We start from the raw sequence: 27,415 nt of genomic DNA on the forward strand, positions 1-27,415 counted from the left end.
GAAAAACCATAGACTAGACAGACCTTTGTTGGTAGAGTAATGTCTCTGCTTTTGAATATGCTTTCTAGGTTGGTCATAACTTTTCTTCTAAAGAGTAAGCGTCTTTTTATTTCATGGCTGCAGTCACCATCTGCAGTGATTTTGGAGCCCCCCAAAATCAAGTCTGCCACTGTTTCCACTGTTTTTCCATCTATTTCCCCTGAAGTGATGGGACCAGATGCCATAATCTTTGTTTTCTGTTTTCTTTAAGCCAATTTTTTCACTCTCCTCTTTCACCTTCATCAAGAGGCTCTTTAGTTCTTCTTCACTTTCTGCCATAAGGGTGGTGTCATCTGCATATCTGAGGTTATTGACTTTCTCCCAGCAATCTTGATTTCAGCTTGAGCTTCAGCCAGCCCAAAATTTCTCATGATGTACTCTGCATGTAAGTTAAATACGCACAGTGACAATATATCGCCTTGATGTAGTCCTTTTCCTATTTGGAACCAGTCTGTTGTTCCATGTCCAGTTCTAACTGTTGCTTCCTGACCTGCATACAGATTTCTCAAGAGGCAGGTCAGGTGGTCTGGTATTCCCATCTCTTTCAGAATTTTCCACAGTTTATCGGGATCCACACAGTCAAAGGCATTGGCATAGTCAGTAAAGCAGAAATAGATGCTTCTCTGGAACTCTCTTGCTTTTTTGATGATCCATCAGACGTTGGCAATTTGATCTCTGGCTCCTCTGCCATTTTAAAAACCAGCTTGAACATCTCGTAGTTCACAGTTCACGTACTGTTGAAGCCTGGCTTGGAGAATTTTGAGCATTATTTTGCTAGAGTGTGAGACTGAATATTCTTTGGCATTGCCTTTCTTAGCAAGTTGAATGAAAACTGATATTTTCCAGTGCTCTTGCCACTGTTGAGTTTTCCAAATTGGCAATTTTTAAATGAACTGAATGAAGGGCAGCTCCATCTCCAGGTAGGAAGAAATGGCCGACAGTCTGGTCTGGAAATGAACTATTACCAGGCAGTCCCCGGACCTCTCCCACCAAACAGTGAAAGACACAGAGCTTCAGGGGGAACACTGGGCACTAAGGCTGATTTTTTTCTTTTTTCAAATTATTACGTCTTTATCCTGCATTGGCAGGCCAAGTCTTTACCAGTAGTGCCACCTGGGAAGCCCCTTATATCTTTCTCAAGTAAAGAGAACAGCAGTGTATTTTCACATAAGCAAGAGCTTGGAAAACACTCTACTCATGTTTCCCTCCTGGAGAAACATCTAAAGAAACAAGACGAATGATGGGACTCCCCTGGAGGTCCAGTGGTTGAGGATCCACCTTCCAGTGCATGGGGTGTGGGTTCAGTCCCTGGTCCGGGAGCCAAGATGCCACACAGCCCTCAGCCAGAAAAACCGAAACACAAAAAAGAAGCAATTGGTAACAAATTCAATAAAGACGTTTAAAAAGGTCCAGATTAAAAAAAATCTTAAGAACAAAAACCAGAAAGAAAGAAGACAAATGGCCCAGTGATGAAACATACAGGAGAACATGGGGAATTGGGCAGGTGTAGGTGAGAAGAAATAAAGACGCTTACTCTTTGGAAGGAAAGTGATGACCAACCTAGATAGAATATTGAAAAGCAGAGATATTACTTTGCCAACAAAAGTCCAGCTAGTCAAGGTAATGGTTTTTTCAGCGGTCATCTATGGATGTGACAGCTGGACTGTGCAGAAAGCTGAGCACTGAAGAATTGATGCTTTTGAACTGTGGTGTTGGAGAAGACCCTTGAGAATCCCTTGGACTGCAAGGAGATCCAACCATCCATCCTAAAGGAGATCAGTCCTGGGTGTCCATTTAAGGACTGATGCCGAAGCTGAAACTCCAATACTTTGGCCACCAAATGTGAAGAGCTGACTCATTGGAAAAGACCCTGATGCTTGGAGGGACTGGGGGCAGGAGAAGGGGACAACAGATGATGAGATGGCTGGATGGTATCACCAACTCTATGGACATGAGTTTGAGTGAACTCCAAGAGCTTTTGATGGACAGGGAGGCCTGGCATGCTGTGATTCATGGGGTCCCAAAGAGTCAGATACGACTGAGAAACTGAACTGAACTGAGGTGAGAAGAAAAGGAAGATAAGTCTAAATAGCCAGAGCGATGGGTTCTGTTGGCAACACAAAGTTGATACTTCCCATGCAGTGACCCTGGTGAGACTCTGATACTTCATTAATATCAGATGTATTGAAATGCTAAGCTTTTGAATTATTGTTGATCAGTCACTAAGTGAAGTCCAATTCTTTGTGACCCTATGGACTGCAGCACGCCAGGCTCCTCTGTCCTCCACTATCTCCCAGAGTTTGCTCAAATTCATACCCACTGAGTCTATGATGCTATCTAAGCTATGATGCTCACCCTTTGCTACCCGCTCTCCTTTTGCCATCAGTCTTTCCCAACGTTAGAGTCTTGTCTAATGAGTCAGCTCTTCGAATCAGGTGGCCAAAGTATTGGAGCTTCAGCTTTAGCATCAGTCCTTCCAATGAATGTTCAGGCTTGATCTCCTTGCTGTCCAAGGGACTCTCAAGAGTCTTCTCCAACACCATAGATCAAAAGCACCAATTCTTTGGTGCTCAGCCTTCTTTATAGTCCAACTCTCACATACATACATGACTACTGGAAAAACTACAGCTTTGACTAGACAAACCTTTGTTGGTAAAGTTGTCTCTGCTTCTTAATATGATGTCCAGGTTGGTCATAGCCTTTCTTCTAAGGAGCAAGCATCTTTTAATTTCATGGCTGCAGTCATGAAATCACAGCCATCTGCAGTGATTTTGGAGGCCCAAAAAATAAAGTCTGTCACTGTTTCCATTGTTTCCCCATCTATTTCCCATGAAATGATGGGACCAGATGCCATGATCTTAGTTTTTTGAATGCTGAGTTTCATGTCAGCTTTTTCACTCTCCTCTTTCACCCTCATCAAGAGGCTCTCTAGTTTCTCTTCACTTTCTGCCATAAGGGTGGTATCATCTGCATCACTAAGCTTGTTGATATTTCTCCTAGCCATTTTGATTCCAGCTTGTACTTCATCCCGCCTGGCATTTTGCATGATGTACTCTGCATATAAGCTAAATAAGCAGGGTGACAGTATACAGCCTTGATATTCCTTTCCAATTTGGAACCAGTCCACTGTTATATATCCAGTTCTAATCGTTGCTTCTTGACCCACATTCAGGTTTCTCAGGAGACAGGTAGTGTGGTCTGGTATTCCCATGTCTTTAAACATTTTGCATATATTGGGGTTAATAAAATATAATTAAATAAACTCTACCTGTCTTTTTCACCTTGAATGTGGCTATTATAACAGCTGGGCTTCCCTTGCGGCTGAGCAGTGAAGGATTTGCCTGCCAGCAGGAACTGCAGCAGACCCAGATTTGACCCCTGGGTCAGGAGGAGCCCTGGAGGAGGGCACAGAGGCCCACTCCTGACTCTTGCCTGGAGAAGCTCATGGACAGAAGAGTCAGGCAGCTTACAGCCCATAAGGTCACAGAACTCAGACACACTTCAAGCAACTCAGCACACACACGTGCGTATTATAATAGGTACAATTACATTTGAGGCCCCCACCAAGGCCCTTCACACTGCCCCGCAGGTGTCTGCCTACCCAGCAGTGTCCCAAAGGACCAGGGTATGTCCCTCCTCCCCATATTTCCCCAGAGGGATAGCTGCCTTAATACTTCAATTCCTGAGGGCATCACCCAACAGGCACCTGCCATTTCCAAATAGCCCATCCCCCTTGGCTGTCGGTCCCTGTGATGAATAGTTTCAAGGGTCAACTGACCAGGTCACGGTGTCCAGTTGTTTGGGTAAACATGTCTGGATGTCATGACACAGTTGCTTCTTAGGTGAGATCAATACTGAAATCAGTGGACTCGGAGTAAAACAGATTATCCTAAAAAATGTGGGTGGGCTACACCCAAGAGTTGAAGACCTTGAGAACAGACTGAGGTCCCCCAAGGAGAAAGAGATTCTACCAGCTGGTCCTCTGTAGCTGCAAAACCACTCTTCCCTGGAAGCTCACCCTGCAGATTTGGGTCTGGCCCACCTCCAAACTGTGTGAGCTAGCTCCTCAACATCAATCTCTGCATACGTGCACATGTCTTATGGGTTCTTTCTCTGGAGAACCCTGACTCACACAGGCTCCCAACATCACTGCATGTGGCTCTCACCATCCAGACCTTCGCACACAGAGGGAAGCACTCACACTCCTGTCCAGGGCACTAGGGAATGGCTGGCACCAGCCTGTCTGAAGCTGTTTCTGGAGTAAGCTTTACGTATTCAAGGCAGATGTTTACTAAACGGGGTCTCCTTTGTCCCTAGTGAGGCCCCATGTTCCCAGTGTGCAAGCCTGGGGCCTGGACATATGCCCCACTGCCACCCATCACTCACTTCATGCAGGGGTCTACAGGTGAGCAGGATATTCTGGACTGGAGGCTGCAGTCGAACTATGGCCTCAGGACACCCTGGCAGAGAGTAGCAGGGCATGGTTAGCCGGGCCTGATGATGTTACAGTCCTGGATACAACTCAAGGCCAGGTTTCTAAACCAGCCCAGACCACTGTCCACAACAAAGGTCTTTCCCAGGGTTTGAAGAGATATGCATTCAAGGCACAGAGATGACATGACAATGACTTTATTTGTTAATAGGCAGACCCTTCACCTAGGTCAGGACAAAATCCATGACCAACAAGGATGGAGAGCAGCATGCTGGCTGACACTCAGGGCCTAGAGGGAACCAGAAGCCAGCCCAGGCTGCTCACAGGAAACTCTGGGGCAGAAGGAGACCCCAGACTGGCCTAAGGCTACAGAAATTTCAGGTGAAAGTCAGCGTTGGCCCTGGAAAGAGTTGGCAATGTGCCAGGTCAGCAACAGGGCTCTGGGGCTGAGGTTGGGATGCAGCAAGCAGGGCGGGAGCACGCGGGCCGGCAGAGCAGGGACACGCTGGAGGCCGGGCGGCAGCAGCTGGGCTGGCAGGAGGAGGTGGGCACACAGCAGGCTGGGCGGCACACAGGACGGCAGAGAAGGGACACGGAGGAAGAGGGTCTGCAACTGACCAAGGAGCAGGGGTTGGGCTGGCAGCACAAGGAGGCTGAGCAGGGGGAGGACTCACAGCACACGGGCCTGCAGCAGACAGGCCTGCAGCAGACAGGCCTGCAGCAGACAGGTGTGCAGCAGATGGGCCTGCAGCAGACTGGCTCACAGCAGTCTTGCTGGCAGGGGGAGGAGGTGCATGAGGAGGACTGGCAGCTAGACTGCTTGCAACATGAGGAAGTAGAACAGGGGGAGGCCTCACAGCAGACAGGTGTGCAGCAGACAGGCCTGCAGCAGACAGGTATGCAGCAGACAGGCCTACAGCAGACGGGCTCACAGCAGGCCGGCTGGCAGGGGGAGGAGGTGCAGCAGGAGGACTGGCAGCTAGACTGCTGGCAGCACAAGTCCGTGCAGGAGCTGCTGCAGGCTGGCTGGCAGCAAGGGCTGGACTCGCAGCTCACTGGGGCACAGAGGAGGGTCAGCCGGGGGGCTGGAGCACAGCAGCTGGGGGCACAGCAGGGGGGCTCGCAGCAGCTCTCTGGACAGTCGTCCACCTGCCAGGAGGAGCTGGTGCAGGAGTCACAGGACCCGGGCAGGCAGACCCGGCTGCCGTAGCTCAGGTCACTGGAGCAGACAGACAAGGCAGAGGAAGCCATGGTGGAGGCGGTGGGGCTGGAGGAGGGTGAGGATGTGAGCGTGTGTTAGTGAGTTAGTGAGTGAGTGTGTGAGCACTGCTCAGGGCTGTGGGCCTTTTATACCCTGTCCAGGCGTGTGTTGGGCCAGCTGAAGGCTCCCTGAGGCTTCCCTTTCCTTGTTGGTGTTTTGAGCCCCTATTACTTCTTGTTTATTTACACAAGAGTTTGCTGCTTATATAATGCATGTCCTGGTTGAGGGCTGGATCACCCCTGAGCTGTGTGAGGTTCTCTAAGCAAACACAGAATTAATCTAGGGTCCTGGAGCCCCACCTGTGTGTGCCTGCAGGCTCTCCTCTCCCACCTGTCTCCATGGCTCTGCAGGGGAGTGGCTGTGAACCCCCGTCTCAGAGACTTGGCATCACAGAGCTCAAAGTTGGGACAGTGCTGTCACCTGCTGTAGGACATCCCTCTCAAGCACCAGGGCTGAACAGTGGACAGACCAGCCAAAGGGAGAAGGAGTGAGTGAGAAGAACCAAGACATGTCTCAAGCACAGCGCAGGATGGAGGGAAGGTCCAGCTGCGTCAGACGAGGTTTCCAGGGATAGAATGTGTGCAGCAAAGGGAGAAACAGAACACTTTCCAGAGAGAAGGGAAAGAAACATGGTGCTTCAGATTTGGAACTTTGACCGAACTAGGACAAGATGAATGGAAAACGGTGCGTGTCTGACACACTGGTGAAATGTCTGACGCCAAATATGAGGAAACAGCCTAAAAGCTTCCAGAGAGTTTGACATCTGACTTCACTCAGCCAATCAACATACCTGAAGACAGTGCAACCAACTCTTGAAAGTCTAAGGAAAGTGGGTTATCAGGCGGATGGAGATTAGAGCATTTCTGATAAGACAGCTATTCTGAAAAGAAGCCACTCGTACAGATTCTACAAAAACCACCTTGAGAGTACATGGTCCAGAAAAAGAGCGAGCCCAAAGGCAGGCAGAATATAAAAAAGAATAATAAAGAACAACAAAGTCAGCAAAAAGCAGACAGAGGCAGCGGAGGTCCATCGGCTTGGCCCTGTAGTAGCAAGTGCCTGCTGGCTGTCCCGCCCTTCTGGCCTTCGACACACTCTTTTCCAAGTGCAGTTCTCTGAGTTTGACAAATGCAGACATACCCCCACCAGACCATACAGGCCCCCAAACTCCTGTCCCACTGGAATCAGCTTCTCCCTCGGCCCAAAGCCCCAGGCAAGTGCTGATTCAAAATCACCGCGGTTGTGACTTTTCTAGGAGGTCACATACATGGAATCGTACACCGGGTGGCCTTTGGGGTCTGGCTTCTTTCGCTCGGCAAAATGCAGTGGCCGTGGTGCTGTGTGCATCCGAGGCTCCTCCCTGTTCCTGCTGCGTAGTGTCCATGGTGAGGGTGCTCCACCATGTGTTCGCTGGACAGTTGGGAGACCTATTCATGACTTCCTGTGTTTGGTGATTATGAACAAACCTGCTGTCAACGTTCTTTGTGCACAGCTTTCTGTGTGAATCGTGTTTTCATCCTCTAGGATAAATACCCAGGCGGGGCATAGCTGGATCGGATGGGAACTGTATGTTTAGCTTGATAGGAACCTGCTAAGCTCTTTCCCCAAGTGGCTGAGCCATTCTGCACTCCCACCAGCAATGCGTGAACGTTCTCATGGCTGTATATCCTCGGCCAACAGTTGATATTGTGAGGGTTTTAATTTTGGCCATGCTAATAGGCATGAGGGCTTCCTAGATGGCCTGGTGGTTGAGTCCATCTGCCAGTGCAGGAGATGTGAGTTCGATCTCCTGGGTGGGAAATCCTCTAAAGAGGGAAATAGCAACCCACTCCAGTATTCTTGCCTGGGAAATCCCATGGACAGAGGAGCCTGGCAGGCTACAGTCCATGGGGTCCCAAAGAGTTAAACACAACTTAGTGACTAAACAGGGCTTCCCTCACAGCTCAGTTGGTAAAGAATCCACCTGCTATGCAGGAGACCCTGGTTCAATTTCTGGGTCGGGAAGATCTGCTGGAGAAGGGATAGGCTACCCATTCCAGTGTTCTTAGACTTCCTTTGTGGCTCAGCAGTGAAGAATGTGCCTGCAATGCAGGACACCTGGGTTCGATCCCTGGGCTGGGAAGACCCCTGGAGAAGGGAAAGGCTACCCATTCCAGTATTCTGGCCTGGAGAATTAAGAGTCAGATGCAACTGAGCAACTTTTGCTTCACTTCACTTCACTTAGTGACTAAACAACAACAATAGGTATGCAGTACTACCTTAGTATCGGAGAAGGCACTGGCAGCCCACTCCAGTACTCTTGCCCGGAAAATCCCATGGACGGAGGAGCCTGGAAGGCTGCAGTCCATGGGGTCGCTAAGAGTCAGACACAACTGAGTGACTTCACTTTCACTTTTCACTTTCATGCTTCGGAGAAGGAAATGGCAACCCACTCCAGTGTTCTTGCCTGGAGAATCCCAGGGATGGAGGAGCCTGGTGGGCTGCCGTTTACGGGGTCACACTGAGTCGGACATGACTGATGCGACTTAGCAGTAGCAGCAGCAGTACCTTAGCATAATTCAAACTTGCACTTCCCCAAAGACCAGTGATACGGTGAGGTTCTCTAATGTACTTCTTTGCCAAACTTATCCACAGAGGCTGTGTCATTTATTTTATGTATCAAAGCTCCAGTTTCTCCACATCCTTGCCAACACAGGCATGGTAATTGTTTTTAATTCTAGCCTTTCTCATAGGTATGAAGGGGACTTTGTTGCGGTTTTAATTTGCACTTCCCTAATGAGTAATGGACAAGGCAATGGTACCCCACTCCAGTACTCTTGCCTGGAAAATCCCATGGGTGGAGGAGCCTGGTAGGCTGCAGTCCATGGGGTCGCAAAGAGTCGGACACAATGAGCGACTTCCCTTTCACTTTTCACTTTCATGCACTGGAGAAGGAAATGGCAACCCACTCCAGTGTTCTTGCCTGGAGAATCCCAGGGGTGGGGGAGCCTGGTGGGCTGCTGTCTATGGGGTCGCACAGAGTCGGACACGACTGAGCGAATGAACTGAACTGAACTAAATGAGTAATGATGCGGAGCATCATTTTATACGCTTATTGGCCATCCCTGCATCTTCTTTGATATTTCTTCAAATCTTTAGGCCCTTTTCTTTGTTAGTTTTTCTTGATGTTAGATTTTGAGTGTTCTTTATATATTTTGGATACAAGTACTATAACTATAAAACTCTTTTAAGAAAAAATAGGACAAAACTTCACAACCTTGAATTTGGCAGTCATTTCCTGGATATGACACCAAAGACACAGTCAGCATAAGAAAATATAAAAACTGGACTTTATGAAAATTTTAAATATTTTTCATCAAAATGTAGTATCAACACAGAACAAAGGTAACCCAAAGAAATGTGAGGAAACATTTGAAAATCATATGTCTGATAAGAGATTGATATCTAGAATGTATAGAAAACTCCTAAAACTCAACAACAACAACAAAACACCTAACTCAGAAATGAGCAAAGGCCACGAATAGACATTTTTCCAAAGAAGATATGCAAATGGCCAATAAGCTCATGAAAATATACTCAATATAACCAATCATTAGAGAAATGCAAATCAAAACTATAATGAGGTACCACCTTACACCTCTTAGTAAAATGACCATTTATTTTAAAAAACAACATAAATATTGGTGAGTCTGTGAAGAAACTGGAACACTTGTACACTGTTGGTAGGAACATGATCTGGTACAGCTACGTGGAAATCAGTATGATGGTTCCTCAATACATTAAAAGTAGAATTACTGTATGATCCAGTATTTCTACTGGGTCTATGCTGAAAAGAATTGAAAGCTGAATCTTGAAGAGCTATTTGTAAACCACATTCATAGAAGCATTTTTCAAAATAGCTGTAAAGTGGGAGCCATTCAGGTGTTCACTGATGGATGAATGGATAAGCAAAATGTGGTATACACATAGAATGGAATATTATTCACCTGTTAACAGGAAGTAAATCTGGCACTATTATGGATGAACGATGAGGACATTATGGTAACATAAATAAGCCAGTCACAAAAAGACAAACACTTTGGGATTTCACTTACACGAAGTACTTTAGAGACAAAAAGTAGAATAATACTTTCCATGGGCTTCAAGAAAGGAAGTATGGGTATTGTTTAATGTGTATAGAATTTGTTTTGCAAGATAAAGAGTTCCAAGTATGGATAGTGGTGATGGTTACACATGGTTATGAATGTACTTAATACCATTGAACTGTACACTTTAAAGTGGTTAAGGTTGTAAACTTTGTGTTATGAATATTTTCCCTCAATAAAAAAAATAGAAAAAGGCTATCAAGGCATGAAGGAACATGAAGGAAACGTAAGTGCACATTCCTAAGTGAAAGAAGCCAATCTGAAAAGTTTCCACTCCTGATGGTTCCAAGGATATGACATTCTGGAAAAGACAAAACTATGGAGTCAGTAAAAAGATCAGTGGTTGCCAAGGGTTAGCAGGGAAGAAGAGATGAACACATGGAGCACAGGATTTTTAGGGCAGGGAAACTATTCCGTAATGTTCCACATGTGCTATAATACGGTTATCAAAACACATAGAACTTAGCAACAGCAAGAGTAACTCTAATGTAAACTATGGAATTTGGGTGATATTAACATGTCAGTGTAGGTTTATCCATTATAAGGAAAGACTGTAGCCCATTTGTAACAAATGCATCAAATCACAAGATACTGATGGTGGGGTAGGCTGCACCTGTGTGAGGGTGTGACTATATAGGAACTCTATACCTCCCACTCAGCTTTGCTCTGAACCTAAAACTGCCCTAAAAAACAAGATATGCTAAGTTGATACAGGACAATTAAGGAGATCTGAATTTTATTTATTTGTGTCTTCAAGGCATGTGAAAGTGCTGCACTCAATATGCCAGCAAATTTGGAAAACTCAGTAGTGGCCACAGGACTGGAAAAGGTCAGTTTTCATTCCAATCCCAAAGAAAGACAAGGCCAAAGAATGCTCAAACTACCGCACAATTGCACTCATCTCCATGCTAGTAAGGTAATGCTTAAAATTCTCCAAGCCAGGCTTCAGCAATATGTGAACCATGAACTTCCTGATGTTCAAGCTGGTTTTAGAAAAGGCAGAGGAACCAGAGATCAAATTGCCAACATCTGCTGGATCATGGAAAAAGCAAGAGAGTTCCAGAAAAACATCTATTTCTGCTTTATTGACTATGCCAAAGCCTTTGACTTTGTGGATCACAATAAACTGTGGGAAATTCTGAAAGAGATGGGAATACCAGACCACCTGACCTGCCTCTTGAGAAACCTATATGCAGGTCAGGAAGCAACAGTTAGAACTGGACATGGAACAACAGACTGGTTCCAAATAGGAAAGGGAGTACGTCAAAGCTGTATATTGTCACCATGCTTATTTAACTTATATGCAGAGTACATCATGAGAAACGCTGGACTGGAAGAAACACAAGCTGGAATCAAGATTGCCGGGAGAAATATCAATAACCTCAGATATGCAGATGACACCACCATTATGGCAGAAAGTGAAGAGGAACTAAAAAGCCTCTTGATGAAGGTGAAAGTGGAGAGTGAAAAAGTTGACTTAAAGCTCAACATTCAGAAAATGAAGATCATGGCATCCGGTCCCATCACTTCATGGGAAATAGATGGGGAAACACTGAAAACAGTGTCAGACTTTATTTTTGGGGGCTCCAAAATCGCTGCAGATGGTGGCTGCAGCCATGAAATTAAAAGATGCTTACTCCTTGGAGGGAAAGTTATGTCCAACCTAGATAGCATATTCAAAAGCAGAGACATTACTTTGCCAACAAAGGTTCGTCTAGTCAAGGCGCTTTTCCTGTGGTCATGTATGGATGTGAGAGTTGGACTGTGAAGAAGGCTGAGCACCGAAGAATTGATGCTTTTGAACTGTGGTGTTGGAGAAGACTCTTGAGAGTCCCTTGGACTGCAAGGAGATCCAACCAGTCCATTCTGAAGGAGATCAGCCCTGGGATTTCTTTGGAAGGAATGATGCTAAAGCTGAAACTCCAGCACTTTGGCCACCTCATGCGAAGAGTTGACTCATTGGAAAAGACTCTGATGCTGGGAGGGATTGGGGGCAAGAGGAGAAGAGGACGACAGAGGATGAGATGGCTGGATGGCATCACTGACTCGATGGACATGAGTCTGAGTGAATTCCGGGAGTTGGTGATGGACAGGGAGACCTGGTGTGCTGCGATTCATGGGGTTGCAAAGAGTCGGACACGACTGAGCGACTGATCTGATTTGATCTGATCAAGGCATGAGTCCATATCACCTTAATTGCTTATTGAATTTCCTTTTAATATCTGTGGGGTCTGTGCTAATTTCTCACTTTCATTCCTATTTTCTCTCAGAGTTGAGGCAACATCCTTCGGAAGAGCCAACCCATGTCCTGAGACTTATGAATATTTCCAACAGGCAGTGGGGGCAGGTCCATTTAAGGCTCTCTGTCATCTCTGTGAATCAGTCCAGCTAACTTTATGGGTTATCCCAGGCTCAGCCTCACACCTGTTTGCTTATCATTTCTCAGGGGACACTTAAGAGAGACCCTCCGTGAACAGGGGAGTTCCTCAGAACAGCTCTCTTCTCTCTGGCATCCTGACCCCGGACACTAGCTGCGCCACAACGCCCCCAATTTGCAGACCAGCTCTAAAACTGAGGGATCCATGGCACTCCACCTGGGTTTCTGGCCTGGGTGCTGGAATCATTCTCGAGGGGGTGAGCTGGGAAGCTGTGAGACCCACTCAGTGTCTTTCCCCTCCCAGGTGGGCCTGTGCTGTCCTCCTCAAGTCCAGCATCTCAACCTCCTTGTGTCCGGACCTTGTTAGTTCTCTGGATCAGTCGGGGGGGAAGGTCATCCAGGCCCTCTCACCCCACACGTTTGGAGCAGCCCTCCCCCCTCCCACCACATTTCTGCTAAAAGTGCAGACCCCCCCAAAAAAAAAAAAACAATTAAGTGAAAATAAAAGTGCAGACCCCCTGGCGGGTCAAAACGGGTGACCCCAGCCACCTACAGGTTGTGTCACATGGGGTCCTTAGGTCACCTGCATGGAGCAGACTGAAGGGGCCAGTTCTATATGTTTCAAGTGGGCAGGAACAGTCCAGGGAGCCTGAGAAACCCCTAGACCATGACAGGTCTGCAGGGGACCAGCTGTGGGCCAGGGCCTGAGCAGGCACTGACTTCCTGGAGAAGCAGGAGCCCCATATGGTGACCCTGCCCAGAGGGGTCAGGCCAATGCCCTTTGGGGTCTCAGTCACTTACTGCTGGGGCTTCCCCAGTAACTCAGACAGTAAAGAACCTGCCTGCAATGCAGGAGATCCAGGTTCGACCCCTGAGTCAGGAAGATCCCCTGGAGAAGGGAATAGCAACCCACTCCAGTATTCTTGCCTGGAGAATTCCATGGACAGAGGAACCTGGTGGGCTACAGTCTATGGGGTCTCAGAGAGTCGAACATGACTGAATGACTAACACACTCGCTTCCCGACAGAAATGCTCTCGGCTGGAGGAGACTAGTGTCAGGTCACAATCGTGTGTTTCCTTCCACCCCTGCACCCACCCAACAGAGAACCACATGAACGGAGCAGATTAGGTAACGATGTGAGTTTATTTATCCAGGTGCCTGAGGGGGTGCTGACTGGTTGGAAGTCCAGGCCAAGTGACCCAGCTAGGGGATCTGGATGGGGTAGGGGAGCAGGTGACCCAGAGACAGCTGGAGGCAACTCCTGGGATGCAGAAGCGCCAGGGAGCCATGAAGTCAGGGTTCCTGGGGCAGGAGTGAGAGGTCAGTCAGTCAGGACAGTGGGCACATCAAGGACCCTGTCCTGAGTGAGGGAAACCAACCAGCCCAGGTCATGACAGAGGACCAAGTCCTAGGTGGAACCTGAGCTCGGCTGGCTCTGGGAACACATGCCAGGTCAGCAGCAGGGCTCTGGGGCCGAGGTTGGGATGCAGCAGGTTGGGCGGGAGCATGTGGGCCTACAGAGCAGGGACACGGAGGAGGCCGGGCAGCAGCAGCTGGGCTGGCAGGAGGACTTGGGTACACAGCAGGTGGGGCGGCACATGGGGCGGCAGAGGAGGGACACAGAGGTGGAGGGTCTGCAGCAGGACGAGGGGGCTGAGCAGGGGGAGGCCTCACAGCACACGGGCCTGCAGCAGACAGGGGTGCAGCAGACGGGCCTGCAGCAGACAGGGGTGCAGCAGACGGGCCTGCAGCAGACAGGGGTGCAGCAGACGGGCTCACAGCAGGCCTGCTGGCAGCGTGAGGAGGTGCAACAGGAGGACTGGCAGCTAGACAGCTGGCAACATGGGGAGGTTGAGCATGGGGAAGCCTCACAGCAGACAGGCGTGCAGCAGACAGGTGTGCAGCAGACAGGTGTGCAGCAGACAGGCTCACAGCAGGCCTGCTGGCAGGGGGAGGAGCTACTGCAGGCTGGCTGGCAGCAGGGGCTGGACTCACAGCTCACGGGGGCACAGAGGAGGGTCAGGCGGGGGGCCGGGGCACAGCAGCTGGGGGCAGAGCAGGGGGGCTCACAGCAGCTCTCTGGACAGTCATAGCCCAGGGCGCTGGAGCAGACGGACAGGGTGGAGGCTGCCATGGTGGAGGTGGTGGGGTTGGAGGAGGGTTTGAGTGTGTGTGAGTGTATGAGCTGTGTGTGTGAGGTGCTTGGGGATGCAGGGCTTTTATACCTGACCCCTGGCTTGTGTTGTCCCCACAGGAGACTCCCAGGCCCTCCCTTCCTTGTTGGGGTTGAGGGCTGGCGGCAGGAGCCCCTCATTAGTGCTGACATAGTTTCCACAATTGTTTTTACTCATTAACCTGTGAGCGTAAATATCCCATGTTGCAGGATGTTTTTCCATTTCTCCTTTGTTTGGCTCCAGAAAAGATATAGAAAATATCTAGGTAAGATCCTACATGAAATGAACCCTGAATATTCATTGGAAGGACTGATGCTGAAGCTGAAGCTCCAATCCTTTAGCCACTGATTCAAAGAGCTGACTCAATAGAAAAGACCCTGATGCCTGGCAAAATTAAAGCAGGAGGAGACAGGGACGATAGAGGACAAATTGGTTAGAGAGTATCATTGACTCAATGGACATGAGTTTGTTCCTGCTGTTGGACATGGTGAAGGACAGGGAAGCTAGCTGTCCTGTAGTCCATGGGGTCACGACTGAGTGACTGAACAACAGGAACAATGCTGAGTGAGGTTTAGAGGTGATCATATCTCTAAATTTGTGAATTTAGATGTTGAGCTCTCCTCTGTTTGAGGTGCAGTACTTTTAATATTATTTTGAATTTTACGCATTTTTAAACTTAGGTGTAATGTGACATGTACACGTCTGTAAAATATAAGTGGTCCAGGGGATGTGACCGTAGAACCAGGTGAGGGTCATGTTCAGCAGGGGCTGGTGGGAGATCCTGGCACTCCCCGGAGAAGCTGCTCTGCCAGCAGGAAGCGTGGTGAGAGGGACATCCAGTCCCCTGCAGCCCAGCCAGTGTGCCTGAGAGGAGCATTAACAGAGCACGGTCATACGTGGAGTCTGTTAGGAGATCTCTTCAGGGAGCAGTACTCACAGGTGTCTGAGTCAGGGGCCGCGTTCATCAACTTTTCACCCAGACCCAACTGCTCACAGCACACTCTGTGCACTCCACACTTCTCAGCCAAGCAACCTGCCCCTCTAGCCAGAGTTTGCCTTCCCCAAGGGCAATGCCCTGAAAGACCCAGAGAGAGGGAGGGTCTCCTCCTGGAGAACCGCGTGTGAGCCGCGGAGACTCGAGGACCCGAGGCAACACCCAGAAGTAAAGCTCAGGCAAGAGTTGGTTTTCCTTGTGGATACAAGAAGATGTAGTCCCAGGGAGCCTGGAACAGCAAGTCAGCAAGGGCTGACTCTGGGAAGACAGTGACATCTGGGCAGTGGTCATCACGGTGGCCCTGACCATGGCTGTGGGGTCAGATGACACTGTCTGAGCACCAGTTCTAGGCCAGGTGGTGAGCTGAATGCTCTACACCTGCCAAGTCACTTGATTTCACATCCACTCAGCAAGGAAGTTTCTGTAAGTAGGTGAGGAAGCCCAGGCACAGAGAAGTTAAGCAACCATGTCCAGGTCACACAGCCCAAAGTCTCAGGACTGGGACTGGAAGCCAGCCGTCTGTGTATAGGACCGAGGCTCTTAGCCAGGCCTTCCCCCAGGCCAACTTCAGTGCTACTCGCAGAAGGAAGCACGTGTCCAGGGAAGCTTAGCACCAGGCAGCTGAGCTGAAAATTTACAACAGAGGCGGGAAGCAGCAAAATTAACATCACAGAACATCAACTCTGTGGTTTCCAGCACAAACACTGCTACTTCCTCCAATCCACAGAGGTAAAGTATGCATGCTTGCTCAGGGGCTCAGTCGTGTCCGATTCTTTGTGACCCCATGGACTGTAGCCCGCCAGGTTCCTCTGTCTATGGCATTCTCCAGGCAAGAATACTGGGGTGAGGTGCCACTTCTTACTCCAACAGAGTGTAGTGAAATTTGCTCAGTCGTGTCTGACTTTTTGAGACCGCATAGATTATACAGTCCAAGGAATTCTCCAGGCCAGAATACTGGAGTGGGTAGCCTTTCCATTCTCCAGGGGATCTTCCCAACCCAGGGATCAAACCTAGGTCTCCTGCACTGCAGGCAGATTCTTTACCAGCTGTGCCAAAAAGGAACCTCAACAGAGGTAAAGCATAAATCCCCAAATATGATGAGAGAAAATGTAATAAACATACCATGTGTTTCACTGACACCAAACGTGATTGCTCAGTTGCTAACAAGGAAGAAGGAAGAGCTAGGATAGAACAGTAAAGACAGGATGAACTCGAACCACTCTCAGCTGACCCACCAAGGTGCAGGTGTTTGGACTGGAAGGGCCTCATGAATTCAAGAGCATCGGATTTTTAGAGCCCACCATAAACATACATTCAGTCAGTTCAGTTCAGTTGCTCAGTCATGTCCAACTGTGACCTCAGGGACTGCAGCACGTCAGGCCTCCCTGTCCATCACCAACTCCTGGAGTTGACTCAAACTCATGTCCATTGAGTCAGTGATACCATCAAACCACCTCATCCTCTGTCGTCCCCTTCTCCTCCTTCCTTCAATCTTTCCCCCATCAGGGTCTTTTCAAATGAGTCAGCTCTTCGCATCAGGTGGCCAAAGGATTGGAGTTTCAGCTTCAGCATCAGTGCTTCCAATGAACATTCAGGACTTATTTCCTTTAGAATGGACTGGTTAGATCTCTTGCAGTCCAAGGGACTCTCAAGAGTCTTCTCCAACACCACAGTTCAAATGCATCAATTCTTCTGAGCTCAGCTTTCTTTATGGTCCAACTCTCACATCCACACACAACTACTGGAAAAACCATAGCCTTGACTAGATGGACCTTTGTTGGCAAAGTAATGTCTCTGCTCTTTAATATGCTGCCTTGGTTGGTCATAAATTTTCTTGTAAGGAATAAGCGTCTTTTTATTTAATGGCTGCAGTCACCATCTGCAGTGATTTTAGAGCTCCCCAAAAAATCAAGTCTGCCACTGTTTCCACTGTTTCTCCATCTATTTGCCATGAAGTGATGGGACCAGATGCCATGATCTTTGTTTTCTGAATGTTGAGCTTTAAGCCAACCTTTTCACTCTCCACTTTCACTTTCATCAAGAGGCTCTTTAGTTCTTCTTCACTTTCTGCCATACGGGTGGTGTCATCTGCATATCGGAGGTTACTGATATTTCTCCTAGCCATCTTGATTCCAGCTTGTGCTTCTTCCAGCCCAGCGTTTCACATGATGTAATCTGCATATAAGTTAAATAAGCACGGTGACAATATACAGCCTTGATGTCCTCCTTTTCCTATTTGGAACCAGTCTGTTGTTCCATGTCCAGTTTTAACTGTTGCTTCCTGACCTGTACACAGATTTCTCAAGAGGAAGGTCAGGTGGTCTGGTATTCCCATCTCTTTCAGAATTTTCCACATTTACTGTGATCCACATAGTCAAAGGCTTTGGCATAGTCAGTAAAGCAGAAATAGATGTTTTTCTGGAACTCTCCTGCTTTTTGGATGATCTATCAGATGTTAGCAATTTGATCTCTGGTTTCTCTGCCCTTTCTAAAACCAGCTCAGACATCTGGTAGTTCACAGTTCATGTACTGTGAAGCCTATCTTGGAGAATTTTGAGCATGATTTTGCTAGCGTGTGAGATGAGTACAATTGTGTGGTAGTTTGAGTGTTCTTTGGCATTGCCTTTCTTAGGGATTGGAATGAAAACTGACATACTCGAGTCCTGTGGCCATTGCTGAGTTTTCCAAACTGGCAGTTTGTAAATGAACCGAATGAAGGGCAGCTCCATCTCCAGGCAGGAACAAATGGCTGACAATCTGGTCTGGAAATGAACTATTACCAGGCGGACCTCGGACCTCTCCCACCAAACAGTGAAAGACACAGAGCTTCTGGGGGAACACTGGGGACTAAAGCTCATTTTTCCTTTTTTCAAATTATTACATCTTTCTCCTACATTGGCAGGCCAAGTCTTTACCAGTAGTGCCACTCGGGAAGCCCTTTATATCTTTCTCAAGTAAAGAGAACAGCAGTGTATTTTCACATAAGCAAGAGCTTGGAAAACACTCTTTTCATGTTTCCCTCTTGGAGAAATATTTAAAGAAACAAGACAAATGATGGGACTCCCCTGGAGGTCCAGTGGTTAAGGATCCACCTTCCAGTGCATGGGGTGTGGGTTCAGTCCCTGGTCAGGGTGCCAAGATGCCACACAGCCCTCAGCCAGAAAAACTGAAACCCAAAAAGAAGCAATGTGGTTACAAAGTCAATAAAGACTTTAAAAAAGGTCCAGGTTAAAAAAATCTTAAGAACAAAAACCAGAAAGAAAGAAGACGGACGGCCAAGTGAGGAAACATACAGGAGCACATGGGGAATTGGGCAGGTGTAGGTGAGAAGAAAAGGAAGAAGAGTCTAAACAGCCAGAGAGATGGGTTCTGTTGATACACGCAAAGTCTGATCCTTCCCAGGCAGTGACCCTGGTGAGGTTCTGATACTTCATTAATATCAGATGTATTGAAATGCTAAGCTTTTGGATTGTTGTTGATCAGTTGCTGAGTGAAGTCCAATTCTTTGTGACCCTATGGACTGCAGCATGCCAGGTTCCTCTGTCCTCCACTATCTCCCAGAGTTTGCTCAAATTCATACCCACTGAGTCGATGATGCTATCTAAGCATCTCACTCTCTGCTGCCTGCCTCTCCTTTTGCCGTCAGTCTTTCCCAACATTAGAGTCTTGTCTAATGAGTCAGCTCTTCGCATCAGGTGGCCACAGTATTGGAGCGTCAGCTTTAGCACCAGTCCTTCCAATGAATAGTCAGGCTTGGTCTCCTTGCTGTCCAAGGGACTCTCAAGAGTCTTCTCCAACACTATAGTTCAAAACTATCAATTCTTTGGTGCTCAGCCTTCTTTATAGTCCAACTCTCACATACATACATGACTACTGGAAAAACTACAGCTTTGACTAGACAGACCTTTGTTGGCAAAGTAATGTCTCTGCTTCTTAATATGCTGTCTAGGTTGGTCATAGCTTTTCTTCTAAGGAGCAAGCATCTTTTAATTTCATGGCTGCAGTCATGAAATCACAGCCATCTGCAGTGATTTTGGAGCCCCCAAAATAAAGTCTGTCACTGTTCCCATTGTTTCCCCATCTATTTCCCATGAAATGATGGGACCAGATGCTATGATCTTAGTTTTTTGAATGTTGAGTTTCATGTCAGCTTTTTCACTCTCCTCTTTCACCCTCATCAAGAGGCTCTTTAGTTTCTCTTTACTTTCTGCCATAAGGGTGGTATCATCTGCATCACTGAGCTTGTTGATATTTCTCCTAGCCATCTTGATTCCAGCTTATACATCATCCCGCCTGGCATTTCGTATGATGTACTCTGCATATAAGCTAAATAAGCAGGGTGACAATATACAGCCTTGATACTCCTTTCCCAATTTGGAACCAGTCTACTGTTACATATCTAGTTGTAACAATTGCTTCTTGACCCACATACAGGATTCTCAGGAGACAGGTAAGGTGGTCGGGTATTCCCATCTCTTTAAACATTTTGCATGTATTCGGTTAATAAAATGTAGTTAAATAAACTCTACCTGTCTTTTTTCACTTTAAATGTGGCTATTATAACAGCTGGGCTCCTCTCTGGCTCAGCAGTGAAGGATTCGCCTGCCAGCAGGAGCTACAGCAGACCCAGATTTGACCCCTGGGTCAGGAGGAGCCCTGGAGGAGGGCACAGAGGCCCACTCCTGACTCTTGCCTGGAGAAGCTCATGGACAGAAGAGTCGGGCAGCTTACAGCCCATAAGGTCACTAAGACTCAGACACACTTGAGGCAACTCAGCACACACGCACGTGTATTATAATAGGCACAATTACATTTGAGGCCCCAAGTCAAGGCCCTTCACACTGCCACCTGGGTCCAGCACTGTCCTGAAGGGCCAGGGTATGTCCCTCCTCCCCATATTTTCCCAGTGGGATAGCTGCCTTAGAACTCGAATTCCTGAGGGCATCGCCCAACAGGCACCTGCCATTTCCAAACAGCCCATCCCCCTTGGCGGTCGGTCCCTGTGATGGATAGTTTCAAGAGTCAACTGACCAGGCCACGGTGCCCAGTTGTCTGGGTAAACATTGCTGGATGTCATGACATAGTTGCTTTTTAGGTGAGATCAATACTGAAATCAGTGGACTAGGAGTAAAACAGATTGCCCTACAAAATGTGGGTGGGCTACACCCAAGATTTGAAGACATTGAGAACAGACTGAGGCCCCCCAAAGAGAAAGAGATTCTTTGAGCAGGTCATCTGTAGCTGCAAAACCAACTCTTCCCAGGAAGCTCACCCTGCAGATTTGGGTCTTGCCTGCCTCCAAATGTGTGAGCTAGCTCCTCAACATCAATCTCTGTATATGTGCACATGTCTTATTGGTTCCTTCTCTGGAGAACCTTGACTCACACAGGCTCCCAACATCACTGCATGTGGCTCTCACCATCCAGACCTTCGCACACAGAGGGAAGCACTCACACTCATGTCCAGGGCACTTGGGAACGGCTGGCACCAGGCTGTCTGAAGCTGTTTCTGGAGTAAACTTTCTGCATTCAAGGCAGATGTTTACTAAATGGGGTCTTCTTTGTCCCTAGGGAAGCCCCATGTTCCCAGTGTGCAAGCCTGGGGCCTGGACACATGCCCCACTGCCACCCCATCGCTCACTTCATGCAGGGGTCTACTGTTGAGCAGGATACTCTGGACTGGAGGCTGCAGTCGAATTATGGCCTCAGGACATCCTGGCAGAGAGTAGCAGGGCGTGGTTAGCCGTGCCTGATGATGTCACTGTCTTGGATACAACTGAAGGCCAGGATTCTAAACCAGCCCAGACCACTCTCTACAACAAAGGTCTTTCCAAGAGTTTGAAGAGATATGCATTCAAGGCACAGAGAGGACATGACAATGACTTTATTTGTTAACAGGCAGACCCCTCACCTAGGTCAGGACAAAATCCATGACCAACAAGGATGAAGAGCCGCATGCTGGCTGACACTCAGGGCCTGGAGGGAACCAGGAGCCAGCCCACGCTGCTGACAGGAAATTCAGGGGCAGAAGGAGACCCCAGACTGGTTAAGGCTACAGAAATTTCAGGTGAAAGTCAGCGTTGGCCCTGGAAGGAGTTGGCAATGTGCCGGGTCAGCAACAGGGCTCAGGGGCTGAGGTTGGGATGCAAGCAAGGCGGGAGCACGCGGGCCGGCAGAGCAGGGACACGCTGGAGGCCGGGCGGCAGCAGCTGGGCTGGCAGGAGGAGGTGGGCACACAGCAGGCGGGGCGGCACACAGGACGGCAGAGTAGGGACACGGAGGAGGAGGGTCTGCAACTGACCGAGGAGCAGGGGTTGAGCTGGCAGCACAAGGAGGCTGAGCAAGGGGAGGACTCACAGCACACGGGCCTGCAGCAGACAGGCCTGCAGCAGACAGGCCTGCAGCAGACAGGTGTGCAGCAGATGGGCCTGCAGCAGACTGGCCTGCAGCAGACCGGCTCACAGCAGTCTTGCTGGCAGGGGGAGGAGGTGCAGCAGGAGGACTGGCAGCTAGACTGCTTGCAACATGAGGAAGTAGAACAGGGGGAGGCCTCACAGCAGACAGGTGTGCAACAGACAGGCCTGCAGCAGACAGGTGTGCAGCAGACAGGTTTGCAGCAGATGGGCCCACAGCAGGCCTGCTGGCAAGGGGAGGAGGTGCAGCAGGAGGGCTGGCAGCTAGACTGCTGGCACGACGAGGCCAGGCAGGAGCTGCTGCAGGCTGGCTGGTAGCAGGGGCTGGACTCGCAGCTCACTGGGGCACAGAGGAGGGTCAGCCGGGGGGCTGGAGCACAGCAGCTGGGGGCACAGCAGGGGGGCTCGCAGTAGCTCTCTGGACAGTCGTCCACCTGCCAGGAGGAGCCAGTGCAGGAGTCACAGGACCCAGGCAGGCAGACCCGGCTGCCGTAGCTCAGGTCACTGGAGCAGACAGACAAGGCAGAGGAAGCCATGGTGGAGGCGGTGGGGCTGGAGGAGGGTGAGGATGTGAGTGTGTGTTAGTGAGTTAGTGAGTGAGTGTGTGAGTGCTGCTGTGGGCTGTGGGCCTTTTATACCCCGTCAAGGTGTGTGCTGGGCCAGCTGAAGTCTCCCTGAGGCTTCCCTTTCCTTGTTGGTGTTTTGAGCCCCTATTACTTCTTGTTTATTTACACAAGAGTTTGCTGCTTGTAAAATGCATGTCCTGGTTGAGGGCTGGATCACCCCTGAGCTGTGTGAGGTTCTCTAAGCAAACACAGGATTAATCTAGGGTCCCAGAGCCCCACCCGTGTGTGCCTGCCAGCTCTCCCCTCCCACCTGTCTCCATGGCTCTGCAGGGGAGTGGCTGTGAACCCCTGTCTCAGAGAGTTGGCATCGCAGAGCTCAAAGTTGGGACAGTGCTGTCACCTGCTGTAGGACATCCCTCTCAAGCACCAGGGCTGAACAGTGGACAGACCAGCCAAAGGGAGAAGGAGTGAGTGAGAAGAACCAAGACATGTCTCAAGCACAGCGCAGGATGGAGGGAAGGTCCAGCTGCGTCAGACGAGGTTTCCAGGGATAGAATGTGTGCAGCAAAGGGAGAAACAGAACACTTTCCAGAGAGAAGGGAAAGAAACATGGTGCTTCAGATTTGGAACTTTGACTGAACTAAGACAAGATGAATGGAAAACGGTGTGTGTCTGACACACTGATGAAATGTCTGACACTAAATATGAGGAAACAGTCTAAAAGCTTCCAGAGAGTTTGACATCTGACTTCACTCAGCCAATCAACATACCTGAAGACAGTGCAACCAACTCTTGAAAGTCTGAGGAAAGTGGGTTATCAGGCGGATGGAGATTAGAGCATTTCTGATAAGACAGCTATTCTGAAAAGAAGCCACTCGTACAGATTCTACAAAAACCACCTTGAGAGTACATGGTCCAGAAAAAGAGCGAGCCCAAAGGCAGGCAGAATATAAAAAAGAATAATAAAGAACAACAGAGTCAGCAAAAAGCAGACAGAGGCAGCGGAGGTCCATCGGCTTGGCCCTGTAGTAGCAAGTGCCTGCTGGCTGTCCCGCCCTTCTGGCCTTCGACACACTCTTTTCCAAGTGCAGTTCTCTGAGTTTGACAAATGCAGACATACCCCCACCAGACCATACAGGCCCCCAAACTCCTGTCCCACTGGAATCAGCTTCTCCCTTGGCCCAAAGCCCCAGGCAAGTGCTGATTCAAAATCACTGCAGTTGTGACTTTTCTAGGAGGTCCTTGCCTACACTGGCATGGTAATGGTTTTTAATTCTAGCCTTTCTCATAGATATGAAGGGGACTTTGTGGCAGTTTTAATTTGCACTTCCCTAATGAGTAATGGACAAGGCAATGGTACCCAACTCCAGTACTCTTGCCTGGAAAATCCCATGGGCGGAGGAGCCTGGTAGGCTGCAGTCCATGGGGTCGCAAAGAGTCGGACACAATGAGCGACTTCCCTTTCACTTTTCACTTTCATGCACTGGAGAAGGAAATGGCAACCCACTCCAGTGTTCTTGCCTGGAGAATCCCAGGGGTGGGGGAGCCTGGTGGGCTGCCGTCTACGGGTTCGCACAGAGTCGGACACGACTGAGCGAATGAACTGAACTGAACTAAATGAGTAATGATGCGGAGCATCATTTTATACGCTTATTGGCCATCCCTGCATCTTCTTTGATATTTCTTCAAATCTTTAGGCCCTTTTCTTTGTTAGTTTTTCTTGATGTTAGATTTTGAGTGTTCTTTATATATTTTGGATACAAGTACTATAACTATAAAACTCTTTTAAGAAAAAATAGGACAAAACTTCACAACCTTGAATTTGGCAGTCATTTCCTGGATATGACACCAATAACACAGTCAGCATAAGAAAATATAAAAACTGGACTTTATGAAAATTTTAAATATTTTTCATCAAAATGTAGTATCAACACAGAACAAAGGTAACCCAAAGAAGTGTGAGGAAACATTTGAAAATCATATGTCTGATAAGAGATTGATATCTAGAATGTATAGAAAACTCCTAAAACTCAACAACAACAACAAAACACCTAACTCAGAAATGAGCAAAGGCCACGAATAGACATTTTTCCAAAGAAGATATGCAAATGGCCAATAAGCTCATGAAAATATACTCAATATAACCAATCATTAGAGAAATGCAAATCAAAACTATAATGAGGTACCACCTTACACCTCTTAGTAAAATGACCATTTATTTTAAAAAACAACATAAATATTGGTGAGTCTGTGAAGAAACTGGAACACTTGTACACTGTTGGTAGGAACATGATCTGGTACAGCTACGTGGAAATCAGTATGATGGTTCCTCAATACATTAAAAGTAGAATTACTGTATGATCCAGTATTTCTACTGGGTCTATGCTGAAAAGAATTGAAAGCTGAATCTTGAAGAGCTATTTGTAAACCACATTCATAGAAGCATTTTTCAAAATAGCTGTAAAGTGGGAGCCATTCAGGTGTTCACTGATGGATGAATGGATAAGCAAAATGTGGTATACACATAGAATGGAATATTATTCACCTGTTAACAGGAAGTAAATCTGGCACTATTATGGATGAACGATGAGGACATTATGGTAACATAAATAAGCCAGTCACAAAAAGACAAACACTTTGTGATTTCACTTACATGAAGTACTTTAGAGACAAAAAGTAGAATAATACTTTCCATGGGCTTCGAGAAAGGAAGTATGGGTATTGTTTAATGTGTATAGAGTTTGTTTTGCAAGATAAAGAGTTCCAAGTATGGATAGTGGAAATGGTTACACATGGTTATGAATGTACTTAATACCATTGAACTGTACACTTTAAAGTGGTTAAGGTTGTAAACTTTGTGTTATGAATATTTTCCCTCAATAAAAAAAATAGAAAAAGGCTATCAAGGCATGAAGGAACATGAAGGAAACGTAAGTGCACATTCCTAAGTGAAAGAAGCCAATCTGAAAAGTTTCCACTCCTGATGGTTCCAAGGATATGACATTCTGGAAAAGACAAAACTATGGAGTCAGTAAAAAGATCAGTGGTTGCCAAGGGTTAGCAGGGAAGAAGAGATGAACACATGGAGCACAGGATTTTTAGGGCAGGGAAACTATTCCATAATGTTCCACATGTGCTATAATACGGTTATCAAAACACATAGAACTTAGCAACAGCAAGAGTAACTCTAATGTAAACTATGGAATTTGGGTGATATTAACATGTCAGTGTAGGTTTATCTATTATAAGGAAAGACTGTAGCCCATTTGTAACAAATGCATCAAATCACAAGATACTGATGGTGGGGTAGGCTGCACCTGTGTGAGGGTGTGACTATATAGGAACTCTATACCTCCCACTCAGCTTTGCTCTGAACCTAAAACTGCCCTAAAAAACAAGATATGCTAAGTTGATACAGGACAATTAAGGAGATCTGAATTTTATTTATTTGTGTCTTCAAGGCATGTGAAAGTGCTGCACTCAATATGCCAGCAAATTTGGAAAACTCAGTAGTGGCCACAGGACTGGAAAAGGTCAGTTTTCATTCCAATCCCAAAGAAAGGCAAGGCCAAAGAATGCTCAAACTACCGCACAATTGCACTCATCTCCATGCTAGTAAGGTAATGCTTAAAATTCTCCAAGCCAGGCTTCAGCAATATGTGAACCATGAACTTCCTGATGTTCAAGCTGGTTTTAGAAAAGGCAGAGGAACCAGAGATCAAATTGCCAACATCTGCTGGATCATGGAAAAAGCAAGAGAGTTCCAGAAAAACATCTATTTCTGCTTTATTGACTATGCCAAAGCCTTTGACTTTGTGGATCACAATAAACTGTGGGAAATTCTGAAAGAGATGGGAATACCAGACCACCTGACCTGCCTCTTGAGAAACCTATATGCAGGTCAGGAAGCAACAGTTAGAACTGGACATGGAACAACAGACTGGTTCCAAATAGGAAAGGGAGTACGTCAAAGCTGTATATTGTCACCCTGTTTATTTAACTTCTATGCAGAGTACATCATGAGAAACGCTGGACTGGAAGAAACACAAGCTGGAATCAAGATTGCCGGGAGAAATATCAATAACCTCAGATATGCAGATGACACCACCATTATGGCAGAAAGTGAAGAGGAACTAAAAAGCCTCTTGATGAAGGTGAAAGTGGAGAGTGAAAAAGTTGACTTAAAGCTCAACATTCAGAAAATGAAGATCATGGCATCCGGTCCCATCACTTCATGGGAAATAGATGGGGAAACACTGAAAACAGTGTCAGACTTTATTTTTGGGGGCTCCAAAATCGCTGCAGATGGTGGCTGCAGCCATGAAATTAAAAGATGCTTACTCCTTGGAGGGAAAGTTATGTCCAACCTAGATAGCATATTCAAAAGCAGAGACATTACTTTGCCAACAAAGGTTCGTCTAGTCAAGGCTATGGCTTTTCCTTTGGTTATGTATGGATGTGAGAGTTGGACTGTGAAGAAGGCTGAGCGCCGAAGAATTGATGCTTTTGAACTGTGGTGTTGGAGAAGACTCTTGAGAGTCCCTTGGACTGCAAGGAGATCCAACCAGTCCATTCTGAAGGAGATCAGCCCTGGGATTTCTTTGGAAGGAATGATGCTAAAGCTGAAACTCCAGTACTTTGGCCACCTCATGCGAAGAGTTGACTCATTGGAATAGACTCTGATGCTGGGAGGGATTGGGGGCAAGAGGAGAAGAGGACGACAGAGGATGAGATGGCTGGATGGCATCACTGACTCGATGGACATGAGTCTGAGTGAATTCCGGGGGTTGGTGATGGACAGGGAGGCCTGGTGTGTTGTGATTCATGGGGTTGCAAAGAGTCAGACACGACTGAGCGACTGATCTGATCTGATCTGATCAAGGCATGAGTCCATATCACCTTAATTGCTTATTGAATTTCCTTTTAATATCTGTGGGGTCTGTGCTAATTTCTCACTTTCATTCCTATTTTCTCTCAGAGTTGAGGCAACGTCCTTCGGAAGAGCCAACCCATG

At 47.6% G+C, this 27,415-nt stretch overlaps 3 protein-coding genes across 3 annotated transcripts in view; all 3 read right to left on the reverse strand.

Annotated features, from left to right (window-relative positions):
* The window catches only part of TSPEAR (thrombospondin type laminin G domain and EAR repeats), a 194,815-nt gene that overhangs the window by 46,474 nt on the left and 120,926 nt on the right, over nucleotides 1-27,415 (reverse strand). The window lies entirely within an intron of this gene.
* On the reverse strand, nucleotides 4,815-7,230 carry LOC133251220 (keratin-associated protein 10-12-like). The gene has a single exon (XM_061423407.1). It carries the CDS (start codon nucleotides 5,720-5,722, stop codon nucleotides 4,898-4,900), a length of 825 nt encoding a protein of 274 aa, XP_061279391.1. The 5' UTR covers nucleotides 5,723-7,230; the 3' UTR covers nucleotides 4,815-4,897.
* LOC133254910 (keratin-associated protein 10-4-like) lies at nucleotides 13,709-22,418 on the reverse strand. The gene is made up of 2 exons (XM_061429289.1): nucleotides 21,574-22,418; nucleotides 13,709-14,440 (listed from the first exon to the last, which is right to left on the reverse strand). Exons 1-2 carry the CDS (start codon nucleotides 22,369-22,371, stop codon nucleotides 13,709-13,711), a joined length of 1,530 nt encoding a protein of 509 aa, XP_061285273.1. The 5' UTR covers nucleotides 22,372-22,418.

The sequence above is a fragment of the Bos javanicus genome, chromosome 1, assembly GCF_032452875.1.
Source record: "Bos javanicus breed banteng chromosome 1, ARS-OSU_banteng_1.0, whole genome shotgun sequence".
Lineage (NCBI taxonomy): Eukaryota > Metazoa > Chordata > Mammalia > Artiodactyla > Bovidae > Bos > Bos javanicus.